General features: G+C 48.9%; 1 protein-coding gene and 1 long non-coding RNA gene across 4 annotated transcripts in view; one reads left to right on the top strand and one right to left on the bottom strand.

The window, feature by feature from the left end:
• The window catches only part of LOC139361277 (uncharacterized), a 157,832-nt gene that overhangs the window by 84,909 nt on the left and 50,423 nt on the right, over positions 1-22,500 (top strand). The gene's annotated exons all lie outside the window — the stretch shown is intronic.
• LOC139361275 (disco-interacting protein 2 homolog C-like) overlaps positions 13,272-22,500 on the bottom strand; it is a 59,455-nt gene continuing 50,226 nt past the window's right edge. The window contains exons 4-5 of one of the 2 annotated variants that reach the window (XM_071089881.1): positions 21,283-21,465; positions 13,272-13,317 (exon numbers count right to left, since the gene is read on the bottom strand). In XM_071089881.1, the coding sequence (XP_070945982.1) occupies positions 21,284-21,465 (182 nt within the window). In that variant the 3' untranslated portion in view covers positions 13,272-13,317; position 21,283. Of the gene's footprint in view, positions 13,318-18,729; positions 18,919-21,282; positions 21,466-22,500 lie in introns of those variants that run through there. The other variant, XM_071089880.1, reaches the window with a different exon arrangement.

The raw sequence follows: 22,500 nt of genomic DNA, 5'->3' as shown, positions 1-22,500 counted from the left end.
AGCTTCCGATCCTGTAGTTGTTGGGGGCACCATTCCGGTCCTGTCAGTGCCGGCCCAGCGTGGAAGCCGCAGCCCGAGGCGCTGGGAAACCTGCGGGGCTCTCACTGCCAGGGTTCTGATGGGAATCGAGCGCTGGAAGAAAGATGTCCTTAGGGCAGAGCCTGGCGAGGAGGGGGTGCTGCTGTTGCAGCAGTACGTGGAATTTCAAATGACAAATGAAACAAGCTTTTAATTATGACCAGAGCCCTATGCTCTGCGTTTCTTCAAATGGAAATGTTGTGCTGAAATGAAATTGCTGTTAATCGGTTGCCTCATGCAAGACGCAAGACGGAGGGCTGGGAGCAAAGTAGAACGTGGACTTATCTACAAAGCTTCCTCCTCTCAGACTATCATCAGTTGGATGGTGCTACACAGGAATATGTGAGATTTCGTGTGAGAAAGGTGATGGGTGCAGACCTGTGTGACCGGCAGGTGTGGGGGGAGGTTTGAGAGAAGCTTTTGGCTGAAGTGATGTCAGATGCAGGTGCTGAAGTGTGATGTCTGTCTGGATGGAAGAGCACACACGCCTCAGGGCTGCGGGAAACAGATAAAGGAGGAGGTGGGCAGACGTGAGTCGTGTCTTAGGAATGGTAGCAATTCAGGCAGACCCAGGATCAGGCTCCCACGGGGGAGGAGTGGATATCAGGACCCAGGGAGCGTGGGGCGGGGGTCATGCCCAGGCCTCTGCGGGTCTTGCTCTTGTGTCAGCAGGGCCCTGTGCTTGCCCTCCTTAAAACTTTCCTGATCCATAAAACGGGCACGACAAAATCCACCTTGTGACACTGAAGCTTAAATGAGATGATGTACATGGTGTCTTCCTTCCCTTCCTGACACATCCTAGACTCACAGCTATGGTAGCAGCGACAGACTGGATGGAATGCTGGAGCCGCTTTGCGCCTGGTGAAGCCACATGGATTTGTGCAGTGCTGGCGACTGTCTCTGAAAGCCTTTGGTCATGGCAGTGGCAGCCTGGAGTGGCTCTTGGCATACTTGAGTCTGTGGAGTGCAAGGTTGACTGGAGCTCCGAGGCCATTGATACTATCCAGGGGTGAGCTGATGAGGCCCTAAAACATGGGGGGAAGGCCGAGAGGACTTGGCTGCCAGAAGTATTGTAGATTTCTGGCTTTGAGAACTTGCTGACTTATGGACATAGGAAGGTAAACCCAGATGGCTCCAAAATTGTAAGTCCAGAAGAAAGGTGGGAGGGTACAATTGCTGACTAGGTCATGGTTGCCCTGTCCCTTTGTTTCTGGCCATCGTTTCTCCTCCCTGCCCCTGCCTTTGTGGGCTGTAGGGCCTGAGCCTGCACAGTGGTCTATTTCATGATGACAATGGCCGATTATTACCCTGCAGTAAGAAGTCTCTCCATTTTATTTGGCAGCAGTAGTTAAATAAATTTAAGGAGTGATGGTGTAGTAGTATTTGTTTTGTTTGTGCTTTTTTTTTTTTTTTTAGTGTCATTTAACTGAATGTTATTTCCAATTTCACTGATCACTTTGAGAGGCCAAAACATGCTTTGATTTGTTATTTTGTGTTTGAGCTAGTTTATTGCCTCACAGGAATGCCAAGTATTCTGTTGTCACACATCATTAAGTATCTCAAATTGTGTTACTATAATACTTAGCTGAATTACCTCCCTTATTTTGGCTTTTAAAAATCTAAAATCTGTGTGAAACACAGGATGGTGCATCTCCATTGAGGGTTGTTGAGAAGTGTGACTTTTGCTGGCATGCTTGAGAATCAGTGACATTATTTTATAGAAACACTTTGTAACTGACAGCAAAGCTAGAAGCTCCTGTAAAGGGCAGAGTAGGCAACGTGTGATGCTTTTAGGGCCACAGAAGTCTCTGCATATATGTCTTTTGTGAAAACTTCAACGTGTAAAAATCCATGTCCAAGGCTCGGTTGGGGATCATGGTTTGCAGACCCTTAACAGCAGCTTAGCTAAAAGCTGGTCTCCCATGCGGTGAGCAGGAGCCTACCTCATTGCTTCAGCCAGGAAGATGCTGCCCTGATGCTGGAATTTACTTCAAACAAACTTGAAAGCTCTGGCACCGCTGCTCATTTCCATACTGTTGCAGGCTATCTAAAATACGGAGGATGCCGTGGCGTTTTGATTTTGTTACTCCTCTTGAACGGCTCTGAGATGGCTCATCATGAGTTAGACATTTGCAGAAATGATCAAGCAGAGCTGCAGTCATCTTGCAGATAAAGTGAAGTTTTTTCTGAAAACTCATTACAGGCTTAAATTTCTGATCCCATTCCATCCACTGATCTTGTATGATTGGTTTCTTTTTGTACCCATTTGGGTCTATGAAGCGTCTCCCCACCGTGGTAGAAATTTAGCTCTGATTTTGTGCATGAGTCGGTATCCTCACTCCTCATCTGCGAGGAGAAAGTGCTGCAGGTCCTGTGTGGTTTCCATCCCCTCCCTGCACGCGGATGGATTGGGAGGTATTTGTGGTGTGTGAACTTGCTACACCCAGAGCCTTCTGCTTCATTCCCTGGACCGCTTTCCTCCCTCCTCCCTCCTGACTCACTCCCCTGCACCACACTTCTCCCTCCTGGTTCACTCCTTGGGCCGAACTCCACCCTCCTCCCTCCTGGTTCACTGCCCTGGGCCCCCACGCCTCCCTCCTTGTTCACTCCCCTGAGCCCCCACGCCTCCCTCATAGTTCACTCCCCAGGGCCCCCACTCCTCCCTACTCTCCTGGGCCACATTCCTCCCTCCTGGTTCACTCCCCTGGGTCCCCAATCCTCCCTCTTGGGGGCTTGGTAGTTTCTGATGTGCTTGTGCCAGCACGATAAGGCTGAGTGGCAGCTCCAGGGCTGCGGCTGCTCACGCAGCTGTGGCATGAGTGCAGAGAACTGCGGGGATGCAGCTGCCCTTGCTGTGATGCTTCGAGTGTCATAGTCGATATTGGAAACTGGGTGGGATGTGGATGTCCCAGGAAGGGACAGGAGCCTCCCCTCAGCCTCTGTCAAACAGTTCTCAGCCAGGCGTGGTGGCTCACGCCTGTAATCCCAGCACTTTGGGAGACCGGGGCGGGCAGATCACCTGAGGTCAGGAGTTGGAGACCAGCTTGGCCAATGTGGTAATTTTTGACGCATTAAGGATTAAGGAAAATGACTCACACTAGTTTGCCTTGCTTTTTAATTGATAATTGGTGTACCCCAGTAGTCTGAACTTGTTAAGCAACCATTCTTACCGAAAGACTAATCTTTAAAAGTCTCTTCCTCTGGACACGTCTTTGGCTGCTGTAATCAAATGCAATGTAATCAGCACTGGTTAATGGCTTTCCTTGCTTGGCTAACAAATGCTCCTCAAAAACTTTGATTTCTTGTTATTTTCATTTATAATTATGTTTTAAGCCTTCTAAATTTTCTAGCTTTCCTGCGAGTTGGGAATAACTGTGATGGGTGCTTAGTTTGGGATGTTGACATACACTCTATGCCCAGCTACTATGCCATTGTGTGAACACTGATTTCTCACTTTCTCATGAAGACTGATTTCACCTAGTTTGGTAAATTCTATTAATTTTAAGGAAGGGGGTGGAATGCAACTGCTGTTAGGAGGCTTTTCTAAGGATCGAGGAAATGTTGCCATGATTATTACCATTACAGAAGGAACATAAAAATGCGTGCTGCCTTCAGTCATGATGAATCTGTAAGTCCGCATCTGTGACTGCAGAAAACGGCAGCCCCAAATCCTAAAATCGTGTGGATGCACCAAGCCCATCTGCAGGGCACTGTGGAGCAGCCTGCATTAGCCGAAGTTAGCCCACAAGCCCTGAGGGATGGTGTCTGAGTTATGATAAGGCTCTGACTTGGGATTAAACAGGCCTCCAAATAGTGTGATATTCTAAACAAAAACATGATACTGCCCAGGGAGCCCAGTGGGCACCTGTAGGCAGTGTAGGTGAGAAAAGGTTCCAAAGAAGATTCCTGCAGCTCAGCTAGGAGGATTCTGTAAGGCAGTAGACACATCAATGTTCACATAGGAGTGTTGAGCTATATTCATTCCTTTTAAGCAGCCAGGTTTGTGTGTGTTTTTAGGGGCACTCACATGGCGCCCTTTCCACCCTCACTGCTGGTTGTGCCTGTTTGATGTTGCGTACTTCTGTGTTAAGTGTGTCCACTCTCCAAATGTATCTCTGTCTCTAGAATATTTTAGAGTAAACCATTTATTGTTTAAACGCTTGTTTTTAGTGAGGAAGAAATCTTTAAAATGGGCCATACAGACCCTGCTATAAATGTTGAACAATGGCACGTGTAATGTTTAACACGTAGTGTTTAAAGTAGAAGACAGTTTAATTTAGAAATCCTGTTGGAATGCCAACTTAAATTACGACCATCTGTACACATATGGAAAAGAATGAGAGTGAAGGTACAGAATTGGAATTTTGTCTATTTTGTCGAGATTCTGTAATGTATCAGGTACAAGTCTCACTTCATGATTTAAATGCATGAAACTGAAATTAGAAAACTTGACAAAAACATGCCTTTGAATAGTGAGCCTTTATCCTCCTTGAAATAGTGATTCATTCACTAAAACGTCCACCTGCAACTTTGTCAAATACATTTGTTGCATTAGTCCTCAAGTGAGCTCAGTTTTCCAGACAGACAGATTATTACTGTTTAAAGTTTGTCCTGATGATGTTGGTGAACAGGGAAAATCCTTTGACGTGGATCCTCTGTGTGTGTTACACATCAGACGCGGCCTGCCCAACCCTCTGCCTGTAACTGGGAACCTTGACTGTCAGGATCATTGTAGAGAACCTTGAGGAAAGCAAAACAAGCCTCTGGAGTAGCAAAAGATGTAGCTGATTTCATGCAATAAAACTTACACATTTTTCTTTAAAATGCTTCCTTCGGAACGTCAGCTTGCTGACTATCTTAGAATCGCTGTAGTCCGCTGACAGCAGTCGTGGGAACAGGTGCATGGCCTGGCTGATGCAGGAGGGTCTCAGAGTGGAGCCACACTCCTGACACTGAAGGAGGGGCTGGAGCCATCACGCTCGTGACTCGTGCAGATGGCCTTGGCTGACCTCCAGAAGAGAAAACGTCAGTATCCAAGGAGGAAAAAGTCTATTAATTTCATGAGTGTTTGCCTTCGCAATGGCTAATATCCTGAGTTTGTGGCACCTGCTGTCTCTGGAATGAGGAGTCTTCCCTTCCTGGCAGACAAGCTCTAGATGGGAACAGGAGCTGTGATTGCTGGATTGAAGAGATTTCCTTCTTGGGGAGGTGGCCTTCGAGCCTGACATGAAGGAAGCTGTGACTGGCGGGAAAGGGCCTTGGAGACAGTGTATTTACCAGGAGGGTCGGTGACTGAGAACCATCCTGTTCCGAGTGTTGCCATTCTGGTTCTAGAGTAAACTTGGGGAGAAACAACAGCCAAAAGCCCCGAGGAATATTCTGTGATGTTGATCACGTTTGGTAGATTTGTTGCTGAGACTGTGAAATGAGAAGCCCTGGAGGTGCAGGTCTATCAGGCCATGCGACGTGAGACAGCTGCTGCTTCAGGGGTTGGAGTCCCCGTGCCAGAGGCTCAGTCCTGCAGAGACTTCTGCACAGTGGGCAACTGATGCCTCCGGTTGATTGTGAGTCCCCCAGATGAATACCCATGAAAGGTACCGTGTCAGCAAAGAGTCAAACTCTGTGAAGCATTTGGAGATTTATTCTGAGCCAAATGAGTTACCATGGCCCTTGATACTGCCCTCAGGAGATCCTAAGAACATATTCCCAAGGTGGTCAGAGCCCAGCCTGGTTTTATAGCTTTTAGGGAGACATAAGACAATCAATCAAATAAATGTAAGATGTACATGGGTTTGGTCTGGAAAGGTGGGACAACTGGAAGCAGGGGTGTCCAGGTCATAGGTAGATTTGAAAATTTCCTGATTGACAGTTGGTTAAGAGAGTTGTCAGATAAGGGGTTGTGGAGACCAAGGCTTTGTCATGTGGAGGAAATCCTCCAGGTAGCTTTGGAGAGAATAGATTGCAAATGTTTCCCATCAGACTAAGCGTCTAAGTTCTGTCTAATTCCAGAAGGGAGGTGGGGTGATGAGGCAAGTCCGACCCCCCAGCAATCATGGCCTGGACTAGTTTTTCAGATTAGCTTTGGAATGCCCTTGACAAAAGCCGGGGCTGTTCAGATGGGCAAAGGGGCTTCGAATTCTAATGTTTTTAAAACCAGAAAGTGATTGTGTTTTTTTCTGTGGATAACAGCTAGTGTAGTAATTAATATTTTATTAGCAGATTAATTTGGAAGTCAATGTGTTTTCAAGTATGTTAATTATTAAGTCATCAACAAACAGAGAAGGGCTTACTTTGAAACCAGCCTGAGACTCAAGAGGCTCATCAAAGAAAACGATGGACTTGGGAGAACTGATTCACGAGTTTACTGCGCCAAGTTTCAGGCATTATGAGAAGTCTGTGCTGATACATTGTGACTTGAGAACTTAAATCTTGATGGACTCTTAAGAGTGAGGCTTTTTTTTTCTTTTCTTTTTAAATGGTCAGTGTTTCTGTCTCCTGTGTTTTGTCTTCCAGCCGCTGAGCACTTTAGCTTTGTGTTCACGTGGCCTTGTTCTCCGAACCACCTGCTTTGTGGCTCCTCTGTCCTGCCCACCTTGATCGCGTCTTCCCTGCCCCGTGGGTTTTATCCCGAGGACTGTTCTCCGCTGTGGGGAGGGGAGGATCAGTGGACACTGGCTTTACCGACTCATTTTCTGTGTAGCTCCCAGTTTCTCAAATTCTTAATTGTCTTGGATTCCCTGTGAAACTGGGAGTCAGGCCTTGGGCGCAGTGCTGGGTGGCCTTGGGCGCAGTACTGGGGCAGGAGGGAGAGATGAGAACAGGAAGGATGGGTTTGTCAGGGGAAGGAACCCCTTGCCAAATTCCTGTGTCTGTTTTAGGTTAAAGATGAATGGCCGGATGGTGGATGTCTCACCTGCTGTGGCTGGACCTCGCTGTGCTGAACCCTGAGCAGGGGCCCCAGCAGCTGCCTCCTGCCAGGCCGGGGCCACAGGGCTGGGCTTCTGCCTCTGGGAGGGCTCGTGCCAAGGTGCAAGGGTCTGCACCGCTCGTGTGTGACCTGAGGGGCATGTGGGAAGCTTTTCTGTGCTCCTCACCTGGGAGAAGTTGAGCTCATCTGGGCTAGAGCCTCTGGGGAGGTAGGAAGGCAGAGGCCTGGAATTCCTGCTTTCCCCAGACAGCAAGAAAGCTCAGCGTTGCACCTGCTCTGAGATGCCCTCAGCAGCCATATATAGTTGATTTTAACATGACGGAAGGTGCCAATTAACCCGGCTCTGTGGAGAGCTTTGAGGATTCCAGGCCCTGGGCCCCGGGCTTTTTAATATGTTCCTTCCTGAACAAAAAAGAACAAAAGATCCCTGTGGCTGATGTCGACTGCGTGGGGTAGGACATGCTGAGCTTGGGTGGGGCTTGCCCCTGAGTTTCCTTGGTGCTCCTCCCAGCCCCAACGGACACCAGCCTCTCCAGGCCGAGGCTTGTCCTGTTTAGACCCTCGTTGGTGGGGTCTGTGGTCCTGGATCGAGGGCCCAAGCACTTCTTTCATTATTATAAATGATTCACCAGAGATGCGCGGCTGTGCCCAAACCTCTCACGAGCATGAGATACAGCCAGTGTCGCTGCCGCAAGCTCATAATTCTAGTGGAAAGAGGAAATTTTACTTTTAATGTGCTCGTGTGACTCAGATGCAAATATTCAATTCCCATTAAACTTTCAAGATCTTGAGATCCTCTGAGATTCCTTGGGAAGCCGTTCCTTGGCCCCACGACTAACTCTCCTGTGGAAGGAGGCTGGGGTGGTCCGCGGGGTCTGGGATCCTGCTGCGTTCTCCAGGATTCCTTAGGTTTCATCATTAGTCCCAGCTCTTCAGCAGGTGGAGCTGATTGACTCTGACATTTCCATTATATTGTTCTTGTGTTGCCTCAGTTAACTTAGAATAATCAGTATTTACCAGAAATAATTGATGGCGAGATGGGAATTATTGGTGATTCCCTGACATAGGCAGCCTGTATAGATAAGCGTGTTACACGGTGTCTAATTTCTGAGATGTTGGTCCACACCTTCTCAGGAACACACTTTGAGGGGTAGATTCCTGTGCAGGAGAAGCTGCTTTTCCCCGAGACGCGGTGGCGGCTCCTGCACTGGCATGGCAGGGTGGCTGTGTGACTGGGCAGGGCTGGACATGCTCCTGCGCTGGGCGCCCACCTCCGCCCTACATCTGTGTCGAGGGTGCCTGCCTTTGTTCCCCCAGGTCGAACTCATAGAATTGTATACCTTCCTGACACATTCCTGCATAGAGATGATTAGATCTGGGGGCTGAATCTCAATCTGACATGCATGTAGGTAAATTATTGACGTGAATGACTTGGGTCCTCCACCTTCAGGGTCAGGAGGCACGAGGTGGGTTTGGAGACAGCTGCCTGGCTTCAGGAAGTTTCTCTCAGAGCCTGTTTCTTTCTCTAGCAAAGTAAATGATGCCTACCTCACCGGGCTTAACACACGCTCAGTACTCAGATGCTGTCTGATCTTTGTTATAGTTAGTATTTGGGGAACAGCGTGGCTGGTAAGAAAATGTGTTATCTTTACAATTTATACAATGTCATACAAGGCAAGCGTGAAACCGGGACACTACCTTAATCTGAAGATGCTGGTGCTTAGTCTTCTCCTCAAGCATTTTGTTGTCATTCTGGCGTGTGTCAGCCAAGTCATATGACGGTACCGCGTGCGTGATGCCAGCTCAGTTACCTTGGAATGGGGAACCTGAGGCTGCCAGGGAGCATCCCTCCTGCCTCCAGTCCTCGGGGGTTTCTCTCTCTCTCTCCTTTCCTCTGTCCCTCCCTATCCCCCAATCTTCCTCACCACTCCTGCTCCCCTCCCTACCCTCCTCACTTACTCTACAACAGAGGTCCAGACTTTGACAAATCCCAGCTGGGCCTATTTATCGCTTGGCTGGGAAAGCAGAGGGAAAGGGGCCCAGTTACTACAAAAATAGAGAATTGAAATAGAATGTGAGCTATTTTTGCGTCTTGTTTTTTATTTTATTCTGAATATAAAAGGCAAGTGTCAAACAAAATCGGTGCTAACTGCGCCACTCAGCTCCGAGTCTGCTTTGTCGGGGCTCCGTGGGTTCCCACGCCCTGGCCTTCTCCATGAGCGTCTGGACACGCCGTGGCTGTGAAAGGAGCATTCAGTTATGGTCCTTTGAATGTTGCAGAGTCATGTTTAATAAAAATCTTCACGTTTACCCACAGCCAAGTCTTGATTTAATAACAGGTACTGCAGGTCTCTGGGTAGGGCTGAGCCTCTGTTATAGAAGCAGCTGCACCATCTGAGGGGCAGGTCCGTATGGGCTGGCAGGCGGCCTGGTCCTTGGAGCACAGGGTGGACCTGACTCAGTCCTGGCAGTGGGGGGCCTTGCAGTTCTAGGATGTAGTGATGCAACCTGTGGCATAAATAAAAAGCCTCATGTGCCCCCATGAGAAGCTGGGGCTTCCCCTCAGTACTGTGGTGTGCTGTGTTTGTGATCGTGCAGATGTAAAAGGGTGAGGGAGATGTCTAAAAACCAGGCTCCCAAAGACAGCCCTTCATGTCTGGTGCTTTCATGTGTATATGCACACGTGTTTGACGCGTGTGCACCTTCACACGTTCACCTCTTTCATGCATGTACACCTGTTCCTGTGTTCATACACCTGTTTCGCGCATGCACCTGTTTCGCCTGTGTATGTGCCTGCGCGTTCACCCTGTATTGCGTCATACGTTGTATTTTACATATTGGGTATTTTCAGTTTGTATCGTGAGCTTGTAACGACGTCGTGAAGAAAAGAGGGGGCCCTGGCAGCCTTTGGCTCTGAGAAACGTGATGTCACGGGAACAGATGAGACAGCCCGGGTGAGGCCGGCAGAGGCCATCGTGGCCTTGGGAGTCCGTGCACATCCACTGTCTGTCGCTGTGTGACAAGTGACCCCAAAACCTAGGGGCTTAAGGCAACATACACGTACGACTGTACAGCTTTTTCAGGTTGGAAATTCAGGGCAGCCCTGCTGAGCGGCTCTGGCCCAGTCCCCCGGGTCACTGTGAAGATGCTGTCCAGGGCTGCAGCCATCTGTAGGCTCAGCTGGGCTGGAAGTTCTGCTCCAGGATGCCGTGCTGACGTGTCTGCGGGCAGAGGCCTGGTCGTCCACACCTGGCCACTCCCCGGGGCTGCCAAGTGCATTCCTGCCCAGGGCCGCTCCTTTCCCCAGAGACGTAGCAGTGCTGGTCTTATGCCCAGCGTCAAGGTGGCCGGGTCAGGAGCAAAGACTTGTTTCCCCTACTCGGCGGCTACTCCTGCAGGGCTGGGAGACAGTGGAGGTCGCGCAGGAAGGTGTTCGCTGAAGACCGTGCTCTGTGACTTGACGGGTGTTCCTCCCAGGAGGGTGAAATGGAGACTGGACGCCGGAAGCAGCATCCTGCGTGACCCCATGTGTAGTGGGGTCACAGCAGAGCTAAGTCCTTCCTTTACAGATACTTTTCAGAGTCTACCCGCCTTTAGATTCTCTGATTAACGTGTCTGAGGAGGGTCCCAGGAGTCTGCCACCTGCCAGGCCAAGGAGGTTCCCTGCATGTGGCTCTCCCCTGACACCTTGAGAAACGTGACTCGAGAGAATCACCGAAGTTTCCTAAATGAGTCACCTGCTTTCTCTTCTCTTTGCTTTCATGCCTCCCCAGGGTAGGTCAGTCCTGTCCGCCACAGCGATACCTGCATGCTGGAGTTCCAAGGAGTTTGGGGGTGTGTCGGGTCCCCCAGGGAGATTCGGTGACTGAGGATGCTGTCATAGCAGCCAACATGTCCTTATTGTTTTCACTTTTAATGAAGTTCAGTTACTAGGTTTTCTGAGGCACAATGATGTCCTTGTGAAAAATTGGTGATCAGGGAAGCAAGCAAGTGTGGGAAAATGATCCTGCCCTTAAATCTAAAAAACGATGAAACAGCAAACAGCCCTGAAGAGCCCATGAACCTCCTCATGGGGCGGTGAGGAGACACCTCAGTAATGGCTTAAAAAAAAAAGTGATAATACTGAAGAAAAGGTAAACTAAATTTTGGGTCTCCTATGGGTAAAGAGATTGTGGCTTACATTTTGGATGTATGCGTTTATATACTTATTTATTTTTCTTTGTTGGATTTAGAATTAGTTGAAATAATTGTGTTTTTTAAATTTAAAAATTATGGGGTATACGAAGTCTAATCTCTGTGTGACATTTCTGTACTGTGAGACTCCACATACAAAAGTGAAGCCCAGACTGTCTGTCTCTAATGAGCCAGAGAGAGGTGGTCATCTCCTGCAGGCCGGTCTGGTCTCCAGGCATCTGGCCATCCTCCCAGTCTTGGGCACACCTGCATCACTGGTGCTTTCTGCCAGACTGTGACTCTGCCCAGGTTTCAGGAGCACCCGGAACTGTTTTCCTAGGGGCTCCTGCTTTGTCCTGGCTCCTGGAAGCACAGGCTTTTGACGAAGGACTCTCCCCACTGCCAGGTAAATTGGTGATTGCCCCACAGTCTGTATTTGTCACATGGGGCACAGAGAGTCTGGGCGTGCTGTCCTGGCCCTGGAGCCAGCTCTAGGACTGCCCGGCGGCATTGCCTCCACCCCTCATCTGGGAACAGGGCGGTGGGGAGGAGAAGGGAAGCAGGGTCTTGACCCTTCTGCGTCTCGAGAACACGGGAACACATCGTCCCATTGCCTCACACCATTCACAGCCCAAGCTTGTGTGAAGTATTATTTTATAACCTCCCCTGACAATGATGTATTTTATATAAGCAGCACATAAAGTGGTAATTTAATACCCTATCGAGCAGGATTAAACAATAAGGAGCAGATATCACTGTAGAAAAGTTACTTTATCCGGGAAACATTTATCTACTGCAGGTGGATGTGAATCATGGCTTCCTCCTCGGTGGCTCCTGATGAGCCTGTGAAATTCTGTCCTGTTCACCACTGTTAGTTATAAGCTACACCTTTCCTTCTATGACGCGTTAGTTACAAGCTCTACCTTTCCTTCTATGATGTTTATTTCTTGCCTGTTCAGCACTGTTAGTTACAAGCTATACCTTTTCTTCTGTGATGTATATTTCTTGAAGGCATGGACTAAATCCTAATTCCACAGTATTCGATGCACATACTCAAGAGATACTTGTTTGAATGAATGGATTAATAGAAAATAGAAGTGGTGACTTCACTTTATTTCATTATGTCAAACTTTGTCTACACGGAAAATTTTATGGTCCTTTGGAAAAACAGGGCCTCTGTGCAGGGTTGTTAGAGATTGTGAGAATGCCGCAAATGGCTCTGTGGCTCTAGGCTCACAAAGGGCTTGAGGGACTTGGTGGCGCACCTGTGTTGAAAACTGAGTTCTGCAAATCCATTGGAGTGACCTGCCAGCACCAGCACACACAGCCCTCCTTCCCAGTTGATTTCTGCACAGAGGCTTCTTCTGAATGCCCCAGGTGAACGTGGGTTCAGCCATCACTGCTGGGCTTCCACAGCAAGCCAGGGTGCTGCAGGGACGAGAGAGAAGAGGGGCAGGACCAGGATCTTCCTGGGCCCCAGTGCCCGTGTGGGGACGCTGCCTGGCCTGGCTTTTCTGGGGGAGGTCAGGGAAATGATGGCATGGAGGGACTGTTGGTATGAGTCGCTTGCTCAAACATAGATCCCAGGTCTGTGTGGGAGGCAAATAGAAATTTATGTGGGTATCATCAGTAACATAGCAAACATGGGCTTCTTCACTAGGGTGGCTGACCCTCTTGCTCATCTGCTGAGCAAAGGCCCGGCCCGGCCAGGCCCGGCCTGGCCTTCTACGCCTCCACAGTGAGCTTTTCTCAAGCTCTGTCCACTCCATGGAGATGGCCGGAGCCAGGGCAGATATGGGGTGTTTTCCACTTTTTATTTATTTTTTCTTTTTTGAGATGGAGTCTTGCTCTGTCGCCCAGGCTGGAGTGCAGTGGTGTGATCTCGGCTCAGTGCAAGCTCCACCTCCCAGGTTCACGCCATTCTCCTGCCTCAGTCTCTCGAGTAGCTGGGGCCACAGGTGTCCGCCAACACACCAGGCTAATTTTTTTGCGTTTTTAGTAGAGTCAGGGCTTCACCGTGTTAGCCAGGATGGTCTCAATCTCCTGACCTCGTGATCCACCAGCCTCGGCCTCCCAAAGTGCTGGGATTACCGGCGTGAGCCACTGCACCCGGCCAGGTATTTGTCAGTTTTTGAAAGCTACATTTAAAGAATGAAATAGACCGAACAGAATTACTTCCTTTTGAATATTTAATACTCAGTCTACCAGAACACTTAAATATAGTTAATGTATTCAAATAATAAGAAAGAACTTTCCCTCTGTTCCAAAGAAAAAGTATAAACAACCTTTTACTTGTCAGGGATTTCACTATGTTTCTAAAAAGCCAGCAAGCACTTTTCCTGAAATAGACCCATCTCTTCCTCTGCATAGACCCTATGAACATTTTAGCTACATTTCTGCTGTATCTTAATGTGATAGATTGTAGAAAATTCCTTGCTACTGGAACTTCACGATGCTTTCCTTTGAAACATCAAATAGAAAGTATGGATAGTAAATCTCAGACTAGTTGCAATTATCAGTCTTGGTAGAGCTGCCACCCACAGCCTCTGTCAATTACAACAGAGTGTGTCTCCCCAGCAACCCGGATTAGATTGCGGACCAAGCCAGGCTCACCCAGGATTCAGTGCAACGTCTTTCAAAGCTGTAGTCACTGCCCCTGGAGGAGACTTGAGAAGTCCTCCCTTTGATGCCTGTGCATGGCTGTTCTCAGATCACAGCAGCTGCAGCAGCATCTCAGAGGATGCCAGCAGGGGTGTCCTGGGTATTGACACCACGGTAGGGGCCTGCAGTGTCTGAATGAAATGGGCCGTGAAAGTGAGCACCCTAGAGGAGTCCACAGCCACGTTTCAAAGGTGCAGTGGCCCGAGGTGAACCCCAGAGCACTGAGGAGCCTGGAGTTGACCTGTCACGACTTCATTGAGAGAGCTGACTGAATTCCGTACCTGTGCGGGCAAAATATGGCTGTTTGCGCTTGGCCCCTTCTCAGTCCAGGGCTAGGGAGGTTGTCTGCACAGCTAGTGGGAGCTTAACTTTGTGCACACTCGGGGTTGGGTCCCACTCCTTTCTGTGAGCCCAGGGAAGATAGACATGCCGAGCTCTCCTGGAAGGAGGGCCCTGACGAGTGGAAGCTGAGCTTCAAGATGGTCGGCCTTGTGGTGTGCGTGGCGGGTTCGGAGTCTGTGTGTGCTGAGTGGGGGCCCGGCTGCTGCTGTCGCTATTGGGCTCAGCAGACGCTGCGGGGGACGTGGCTCCTGTTGTACTTGGTGGTTTTCTCCTCACAGGAGTGGGTTTCCCTGCTGTGAAGGTGTCGGGGCTGTGACAGGCAGCCTGGCAGGAGGAAGACGCTCGTGGGGTTGTGCCCTGAAGCCCCCTTCCTCTTGAGGAGCATGAAGGGGGTTTGGGACCCTGCTTCCGGCTGCGCTCCCTTGCTAGGTTCTTGGCCTCGGGGGCCAGGAGAAGCTGAGTACAGGCCTGAAACCTGGACCCCTTCCACAGCCTCCGTGGCGTTTGTGGTGTGATGCGGGACGAGGCCCTTGGAACTCCAAGCCCTACCCTGGCATGCCCGCCCACTGGGGCGTCTTGGGCACCTGCTGTGTGCTAGGCTCCGTGGTGGGGTGGGCGGTAGCAAGGGCTGTGGGGTAGAGTGGACACGGTACGCGGATGATGAGAAGCCTCAGGGAGGCAGTGGGAGCACAGCTGAGACCTGCAAGGAGGGGACTGGCTGTGGGTGTTGGGGCTCAGGGAGCTGCCTCTACCCAGAGCCACAGTGGCCAGTGAGGGCAGAGCAGGGGACCGAGGCCCAGGGAAGCCGTGTGTATGGTTCGCATCAGGTGTGCGGGTCTGCCGGGCTGTGCGGCCCTTCTCAGTCCTGGCTGGGCCTGGGGTCCCAGAGGGAACGGAGGGTCTTTGCATCTCCCTCCTCTTGCTTCCCTGCTGCTTCCTGGTCAAGGGATGCTTCTTTATTGCAACTCTGGCAGTTATTGTGCATATTAAGAGGAGTTTCACAAAATCGTAGGGGGGAAGGCGGACTAGGGATTCATTTTTTTTTCTCCCCCTGATTTTACACGGAGCCTTCTACTATCCCTTAGTGTGGAGGCAGAGTGCAGATGCTCTACAGTTATCTATCCAGGAAGAGAAGAGCTGATGGGAAGTCACAGATCTGATCATTGCAATAGCACTGACATTTTTAAGTGGGAGAATGCTGATGTCTATAATAATCAGAGTAAAACTTCAGTAGCTTCAACATAAAGATTCTGAGATGATCTTAGAGCCATTTCGTCCCTAGATCCTTCTGCAGTGTGGAGTGTGACATCTCTACCAGCCTCTGGTCAGTGGCCACCTGTGGGTAACTGAATGCTTGAAGTGTAAATGAGAACTTCTAATTTTATTTAATTTTAGTCAAATTTAAATAGCTATATGGGCCGGGCACCGTGGCTCATGCGTGTATTCCCAGCAGTTTGGGAGGTCGAGGCGGGTGGATCATGTGAGGTCAGGTGTTCAAGACCAGCCTGGCCAACAAGGTGAAATCCCATCTGTACTTAAAAATATAAATAAAATAGTCAGGCGCGGTGACAGGCGCCTGTAATCCCAGCTACTCGCGAGGCCGAGGCAGAAGAATCACTTGAACTCGAGAGGCAGAGGTTGCAGCAAGCCGAGATCGAGCCACTGCACTCCAGCCTGGGTGACAGAGGGAGACTCTGTCTTAAGAAAAAAAAAAGATTTTAAAAAACCCTACATGCCCCTAGTTGCCTCTGTAGGAGACGGCATGGTTCCAGAAGGTAGACTTTGTGTTGAGGACTCTGCAGCGTCAGGCTGGAGACAGTCTCCCTTCCTAGCAGCGTGGGCCCCTGGGCTGTTCTTCTACCAGAAGGGATGGTGGCGTCTCTGGGAGGTATCTGTAGACTCAGATCTGTGTGGATTAGTGACTTGTGTTACTCACAGATACTTAATTTTATGGGTAAATGAATACCTGGACTGGCTGCAACTTCAGGGCGAGATTCGGGAGTAGGGAGTGAAAAGTGACGACGGAACCCTGGGCTTGTCCTGCTGCCCCCAGGACCCGGTCGGGGTGCCTTCTCGTCTGAAGTCCCAGCACGTGGTCAGGGTACCCCTTGCCTCTGAAGCCCCCAGGAAGTGATCGGGGCACCAATCCCCTCTGAAGCCCCAGCACCTGGTCGGGGCACCCCTCCCTTCTGAATCCCCCAGCCACCTGGTCGGGGAGCCCCTCCCTTCTGAATCCCCCAGTAGCTGGTCGGGGCGCCCCTCCCTTCTTAAGCCCCCAGACCCTCCTGGCCTGCGGTGCTGCTTCTCCAAATGCTGTCCTTGGCTGTTTTCCAGGAGTCACCTGCACCAGAGCAGGCTGCGTGTGTCATTTCTTGTCGGATCTGGGGTGTCAGTGAAGCTCATTTATCTTGTCTTCCTCCTCATGTGCCGTATCTCACCTGTTGACTGTCTGAGTTTGTGTGAGTGCGTGTTGTGCGTTCTCAGGCTGTACTCGGTGCTTAGGTGACAAGAACGTCTTAGAGCAACGGACTGTCTGCTCCAAAGGACGCTGGGCATGAATCGAGACACAGTTTACTTGTGGGGTTTAAATTTCCTGGGTGTTGGAGGCAATTAAGGGGAAACAAGGTCTAAAAAACCCCTGCAGATGAGGAAGGCAATAATGAAAAAAATTACTCTATACACACTTAGCAGATGATTTACTTTGTAGGTGAATTTTGCATTTCGGGAACTACTAAAGCTACTGTTTGTAGGGATTCCTTGATGAGCTTCTTGTTTTCTGTCTAGAAAGTAAAGTGGATCGGTTTTGCCTTTAATGCTGACTGACTAGAATCTACTTCCTTTTCCCCCCATTCACGTTAGGGTGGGGATTGGACTGGAAGAGCTGTAGGATCTCTTTATTTCTGATCTTAAATGAATTTTTTCTTCAATGCCCGGTTCTTTGGTTTGGGAAATGTGCTCAATTTGTACCGTGCTTTAAATGTACACAATGGTCGAAATTGCTACTTTTCTTTAAAGTTAGATATAACATCTTAAGTAAAATGTCATCTATAAATCAGGCACAGTCTGGGGCCTGGAGACCCCTCTTGTCACTTCCTTCCAGCTGTGTCTTCTTCCCTGGCCACATTGCCCCTGGCCACATCTCCTCCCCAAACCACGCCGTGTCATCCGCCCACCACCTCACCTCTGGTCACAACACCTCCCTCCCGGCCACATCACCTGTGGCCTCACTGCCTGCCTCCCTCCTTCCTGGTGGCCTCCGTGGCTCCCACTGTCTGCCCTCCCGAGGGTCTGTTCAAGGCTCCTTCCCCGTTTTCCACTCCTGAGTGTGGGTCTCGGGGCCTAGATGTTTCACAGGATGCAAGTTTCTTCCCTTCCAGCCGTGGGTCTCTGAGCGACAACTCCAGAGAGGGCACTAAGCTCTCCTTACCTACCTGGGGGGCCCTGAGCCCTGACCACCGACCACCAGGGCTTTTCTGCAGTGTGTGGGGCAGACTCATGCATGAATTGGACTAAAAAGATGCTTCCAGGAATCCTTGTTTTAAGTGCACTGGAGCAGAGATGGGGAGAGGGGACCACCTGGTTTGCTCAGAATTTGGTCCTGATCACAGCCAATGAGGCAACATAAGCACCTCCTAAATGAAGCATTCCACAGACTGATTTTACACATGACAGAAAGGCTTCACACAATGAGTGAGTTTGAGCTGCATTTGAAGGAAGAACAGGTCCCTGTAGGTGGAAATGAAAGGTAAGCGTGACCCAAGCCATCAGCAGCAGCGGGGGTGGGGTGGTGCAGACTCCCCATGGATGGTGGGCATGGCTGAAATGCAGGAGAGGGCAGGGGTGCGAAGGAACAGCAGGGCGGCAGTAAAATTCCCCTGCAGAGAGGGGACGTGACTGAGATATTATCACATGTATACAACTGAGAGATGATTTGAGGAGGATTTCTGGGAGCCTGTGGGAAGAGCACGTGGTCATCATCAGTTCTCGGGATCTCTTTTTATGAAGTGAAAATAGTCTTGCCTCTGCCTATCTTGTGAGCTGTTGTGACGATCAAATCAGATAATCTTCAGCGAGCCTTGTAAATGCTAAAGCTTATGACAGACTGTTCCAGCCCCCTTGTCTCTACCCTCCTTTCCTCCTGAGTAACGTGAACCCTGCTGGGTACCTCACTATCTGCCTGGTTTCCTCCTCCATAACGTGAGCCTTGAGTACTTGCTGGGTACCTCGCTGTGCACCTTCCTTAGTAACGTGAGCCCTGAGTATTTGCTGGGTACCTCGCTACCTGCCGTACAGCTGGCTGTAGAATTGTCAAACGCACTTGGCTGGCACATAAGCAGAAGTGCTCGCTGGGCCTTGGGAGGGCTTTGTGACATGTGGGTGCCTTCTGTTCCCTGTTAGGCTGGAGCTGCAGGAGCCCCCCTAGACCAGATAGAGGACCAAGGCTGTGGCCTCGGGGTGGGGGCTGGGGGAGCTCCCTGGGTTTATTGTGTGGGTGAGAGCAAACTTCAGTCCCGCTGTGGCATTGGGGTTCAGGGTTCCTTCTGGAATGTTCTGAGTGAGAAACAGGAAGTGTGCACAGGTGCGTCTTCTGTGGATTTTATGGTTATCTCTTGGGAGAGCACTGGTGCCTCTGAACTATGAACCTGCAGAACCACTTCTTCCACTAACGGCCGCCTTTATATAAAGAATGACTTACAAAAGATGCCACTTCAGATGGAGGTATTTGCAGGTGTGGCCTGAAAAATGAACAAAATGACTTTCATCTCAAGGAAAGTACCTTACATTTTTCCCAATGATAGACATTTGAGCTTTCCAGTGAATATTAAAACATAAAAATCTTGTGTCCACCACTTTCTCATGTGACCAATGGTGATACTGACGTGGGGTTTTTTTTTTTTTTTTTTTGTTTTGTTTTGTTTTTTTTTTGGGGGGACATATAATGTGGAAGCCGCTCATAACTCTGAACCAGTATTTTCTAACCAATGTGTGATTACAAAATCGTGTGCTGGTAAAAGCCATTCAAGTGCAAGACCGACCAGTCGACTTAGAAGGAATTGGGGCAGAAAGGCCCGTCGACCAGAGCACAGACTCTGTGTTGCAGACAGCCTGTACGGAAGTGCCACTTGTTACATTTGGCAGCAGAGAATACCTAAAATGATCTGAAAACACAATGAAAATACTGCTTCCTAATTGTATATCAGTAGGGGGTCGGACTTTCTTCATAAACTTCAGCCATGGCTCTGCAGCCCACTGAACGCAGATGCAGGCATGAGAACCCTGCTGTCTGAGGTGCAGAGATGTTAGGTGTTTTCACAGTAGCACAAACTGTTGCCACGCTGCTGCTTATTTTGGAAAATGGTTTCTTCTTTAAGACTGTGTTAAGATGTAATGACTTTATCCTTGTAAAAGAAACTAAATTATGTTCTTTTTTTTTTTTTTTTTTTTTTTTTTGAGACGGAGTCTTGCTCTGCCACGCAGGCCGGAGTGCGGTGGTGTGACCTCAGCTCACTTCAACCTCTGCCTCCTGAGTTCAAGCGATTCTCCTGCCTCAGCCTCCCTAGTAGCTGGTACTACAGGTGTTCAGCACCATGCCAGGCTAATTTTTGTATTTTAGTAGAGACGGGGTTTCACCATGTTGGCCAGGCCGGTCTCGAACTCCTGACCTCAAGTGATCCACCTGTCTCTGCCTCCCAAAGTGCTGGGATTACAGGCATGAGCAGCCACCACTCCCGGCCTGATGAGAAAGCTTTTTTGTGCTCTTTAATAAAGTGCAAAGGGTTCCTGAGACCCAAAAGTTTGAAAACCACTGGCTTAAACCGACAAAATTGTCCATGATTCTTCAGTGTATCTTCTAATCTGTTGATGGAGAGAGGACAGCAAGGGTTGCTTTACTTTTTTCCTTTCACAACTCAATGGTGCTGGGACAACTGGGGTATCCACATAGAAAAGGATGGACTGGACCCTTCCTCACCCTACACGCAAAGCTCAACATGGTTCCAATGTAAGGAGCTGACTGAGACCCATTCTGTCAGTCTGCTGGGTACCATAACGGACACCACAGACCGTGCGACTTAGACAATAGCATCTTATTTCCTTTTTTCTGGAGACTGGAAGCCTGGGATCAAGGTGCGGGCAGGGTTGGATTCTCTGGGGCCTCACCCCATGCTTTGTAGACAGCTTCTTCTCTGTGTCCTCACAGGTTTCTCTTACGTGTATGCAGCACTGAGGACTGTGTCTAAATTCTCTTAAAAGAACACCAGTCATACTGGATCAGGCCCTACTTTTAAGATCTTATGGGACCTAAATTGCCAAGTTAAAGGCCCTGTATGTAAATACAGTGACATTTTGGGTTTCCGGGGTTGTGACTTTAACATGGAATCTTGGGGGAGGGGGACAGTTCAGCTCATAACACCTTTAGGGGAGAATCCTGGAGAAACTGTTAGGTTGGATTAGGCAATGTTTCCTTGGCTGAGACGTCTAAAGCTATAACAAGCAACTGAAGGGAAAAAGACGGTATCAAAATTAAAAATGTTCAATTCAGAGGATACTATTAAAGTAAAATGACAACCCACAGAACAGGATACATTATCACGATAAGGAGCTGATATCAAGAATATATTCAAAAACTCTTAATAAAAATCCAATTTAAAAATGGACAAAGGATTTGAATAGACACTCTCCAAAGAAAGACATATAAATGCCTTAAAAAGCACATGAGATGTTTAGCAGAATTCGTCATCTTAGAAATGGAAATCAAAACCACCGTGAAATAACACTTCACAACCACCGTGATGGGTGGGTAAAACCCCAGTATTGGACAGTGACATGTTGGTGAATTGGGGAAAACTGAAATCTTGATATATTGCTAGTGGGAGGGGAAGTAAAATGGTGCAGTTGATTTGGAAAAGTCCGACAGTTCCTCAGAAAAGCATGAAATCACCGTACGACCCAGCAATTTCACTCCTAGCCATATGCTCAAGAAAACTGAAAACATTTTTCCAAAAAGTATGTCATGCCTGAATCTTCACAGCAGCATTATTCATAGTAGTAGAAACAGTCCAGGTGTCTGTCAACCGGTCACTCACTGAGATTCCACTCACCTTAGACGTGAAAGATGTCAGCACCGAAGGTCACACCAAAGGTCATGCACTGTACGATTCTCCTCACAACAGGTGTCCAGAATGTGCAAATCCAGAGAAAAGGAAGTTGGCTGGTGATTGCCAGGGGCTGGTAGAAGGAAGGAGCCAGGTGCTGACTCTTAATGGGTTCAAGGTTTCTTTGGCCTGTGGTGAAAAAGTCCCGGAATTACATACTAGTGGTTGATGTGCAGCTTTTAGAATATGCTAAAAAGACTGAATTGTATTCTTTAATATTGGGGCTTTTGTGCTTTGTAAATTGCTTTTCAATTTAAAAAGGAATTCAAGAAGTTATTTGGTGTTGATATGATAGTATCCAAAACAAGTTACTATGTAACTCACGTCCCCAGCGTTAAACTTCATTTTCTGAGGATCTTGAAGTGTTTGAGGCTAGGAGACACAACGATCCTATACTGTATGTTACACCCCATCTTACTGATTTCTATCTCACATAACCATATTCAGGAAAAACCGACATGTAAATGTGAGCTGAATGCTATGCAGAGGCACATTCCTCTTACCCGGATGATCTTTAGTGGTACAGTAAGAGATGAGATCATAGCAACGTTAGTTTAGTTAGTTTAATTTCCATGGCAACAGGAATTTGGCACATGGGATGAGTTAGATCTCCCTGCACAGCTCCTAACGGGGTTGCCCATTTCTGTGTGGTGTCTGTGTATATTCTCGCTGTGGAAATAAGTGATAGCGCCTGCACAAACACTTGTCCAGAAGCGCACACGAAGCTGGTGAAGGCAGAGGACAGGCGAGAGGGAAGCATGGCTCAGCCCTGGCAAAGAAGACCGTTATTCCAAACGCAAAATATTCAGGAACACAATCCTTGGGAAGACTGGTGATGTCTTTAGACCTCACCACTATCGGGTTGTATCTGTGCAGCCAGTTACCAGAGCCGCAGAACGGCGTGTGTTGGTATTGGTGTCATCACTCAACGATTCTGACTTTTCCTGGTGCTGAGGATGACTGCATATGGCAGAAGCAAAGTGCTAATCTAGCACAGGTCATCATATCCAAGTTCTTTTCTATGAAGGCGGGCAGGGTTAGGAACCACCCCACCCCACCCCACTCCCCAATCCTATAAGAACTGGGATCTGATGATCTGTGCTGTCGAGAGAGGCAGGGTTAGAACACCTCATTCCTCAATCCCATTGTTGAAAATAATAGTTG

The sequence above is a fragment of the Macaca nemestrina genome, unplaced genomic scaffold (genome assembly GCF_043159975.1).
Source record: "Macaca nemestrina isolate mMacNem1 unplaced genomic scaffold, mMacNem.hap1 Scaffold_127, whole genome shotgun sequence".
In the NCBI taxonomy this organism is placed as follows: Eukaryota; Metazoa; Chordata; class Mammalia; order Primates; family Cercopithecidae; genus Macaca; species Macaca nemestrina.
Note: the sequence above shows the minus strand (reverse complement) of the source record. Positions and strands in the feature narration are given on the sequence as shown.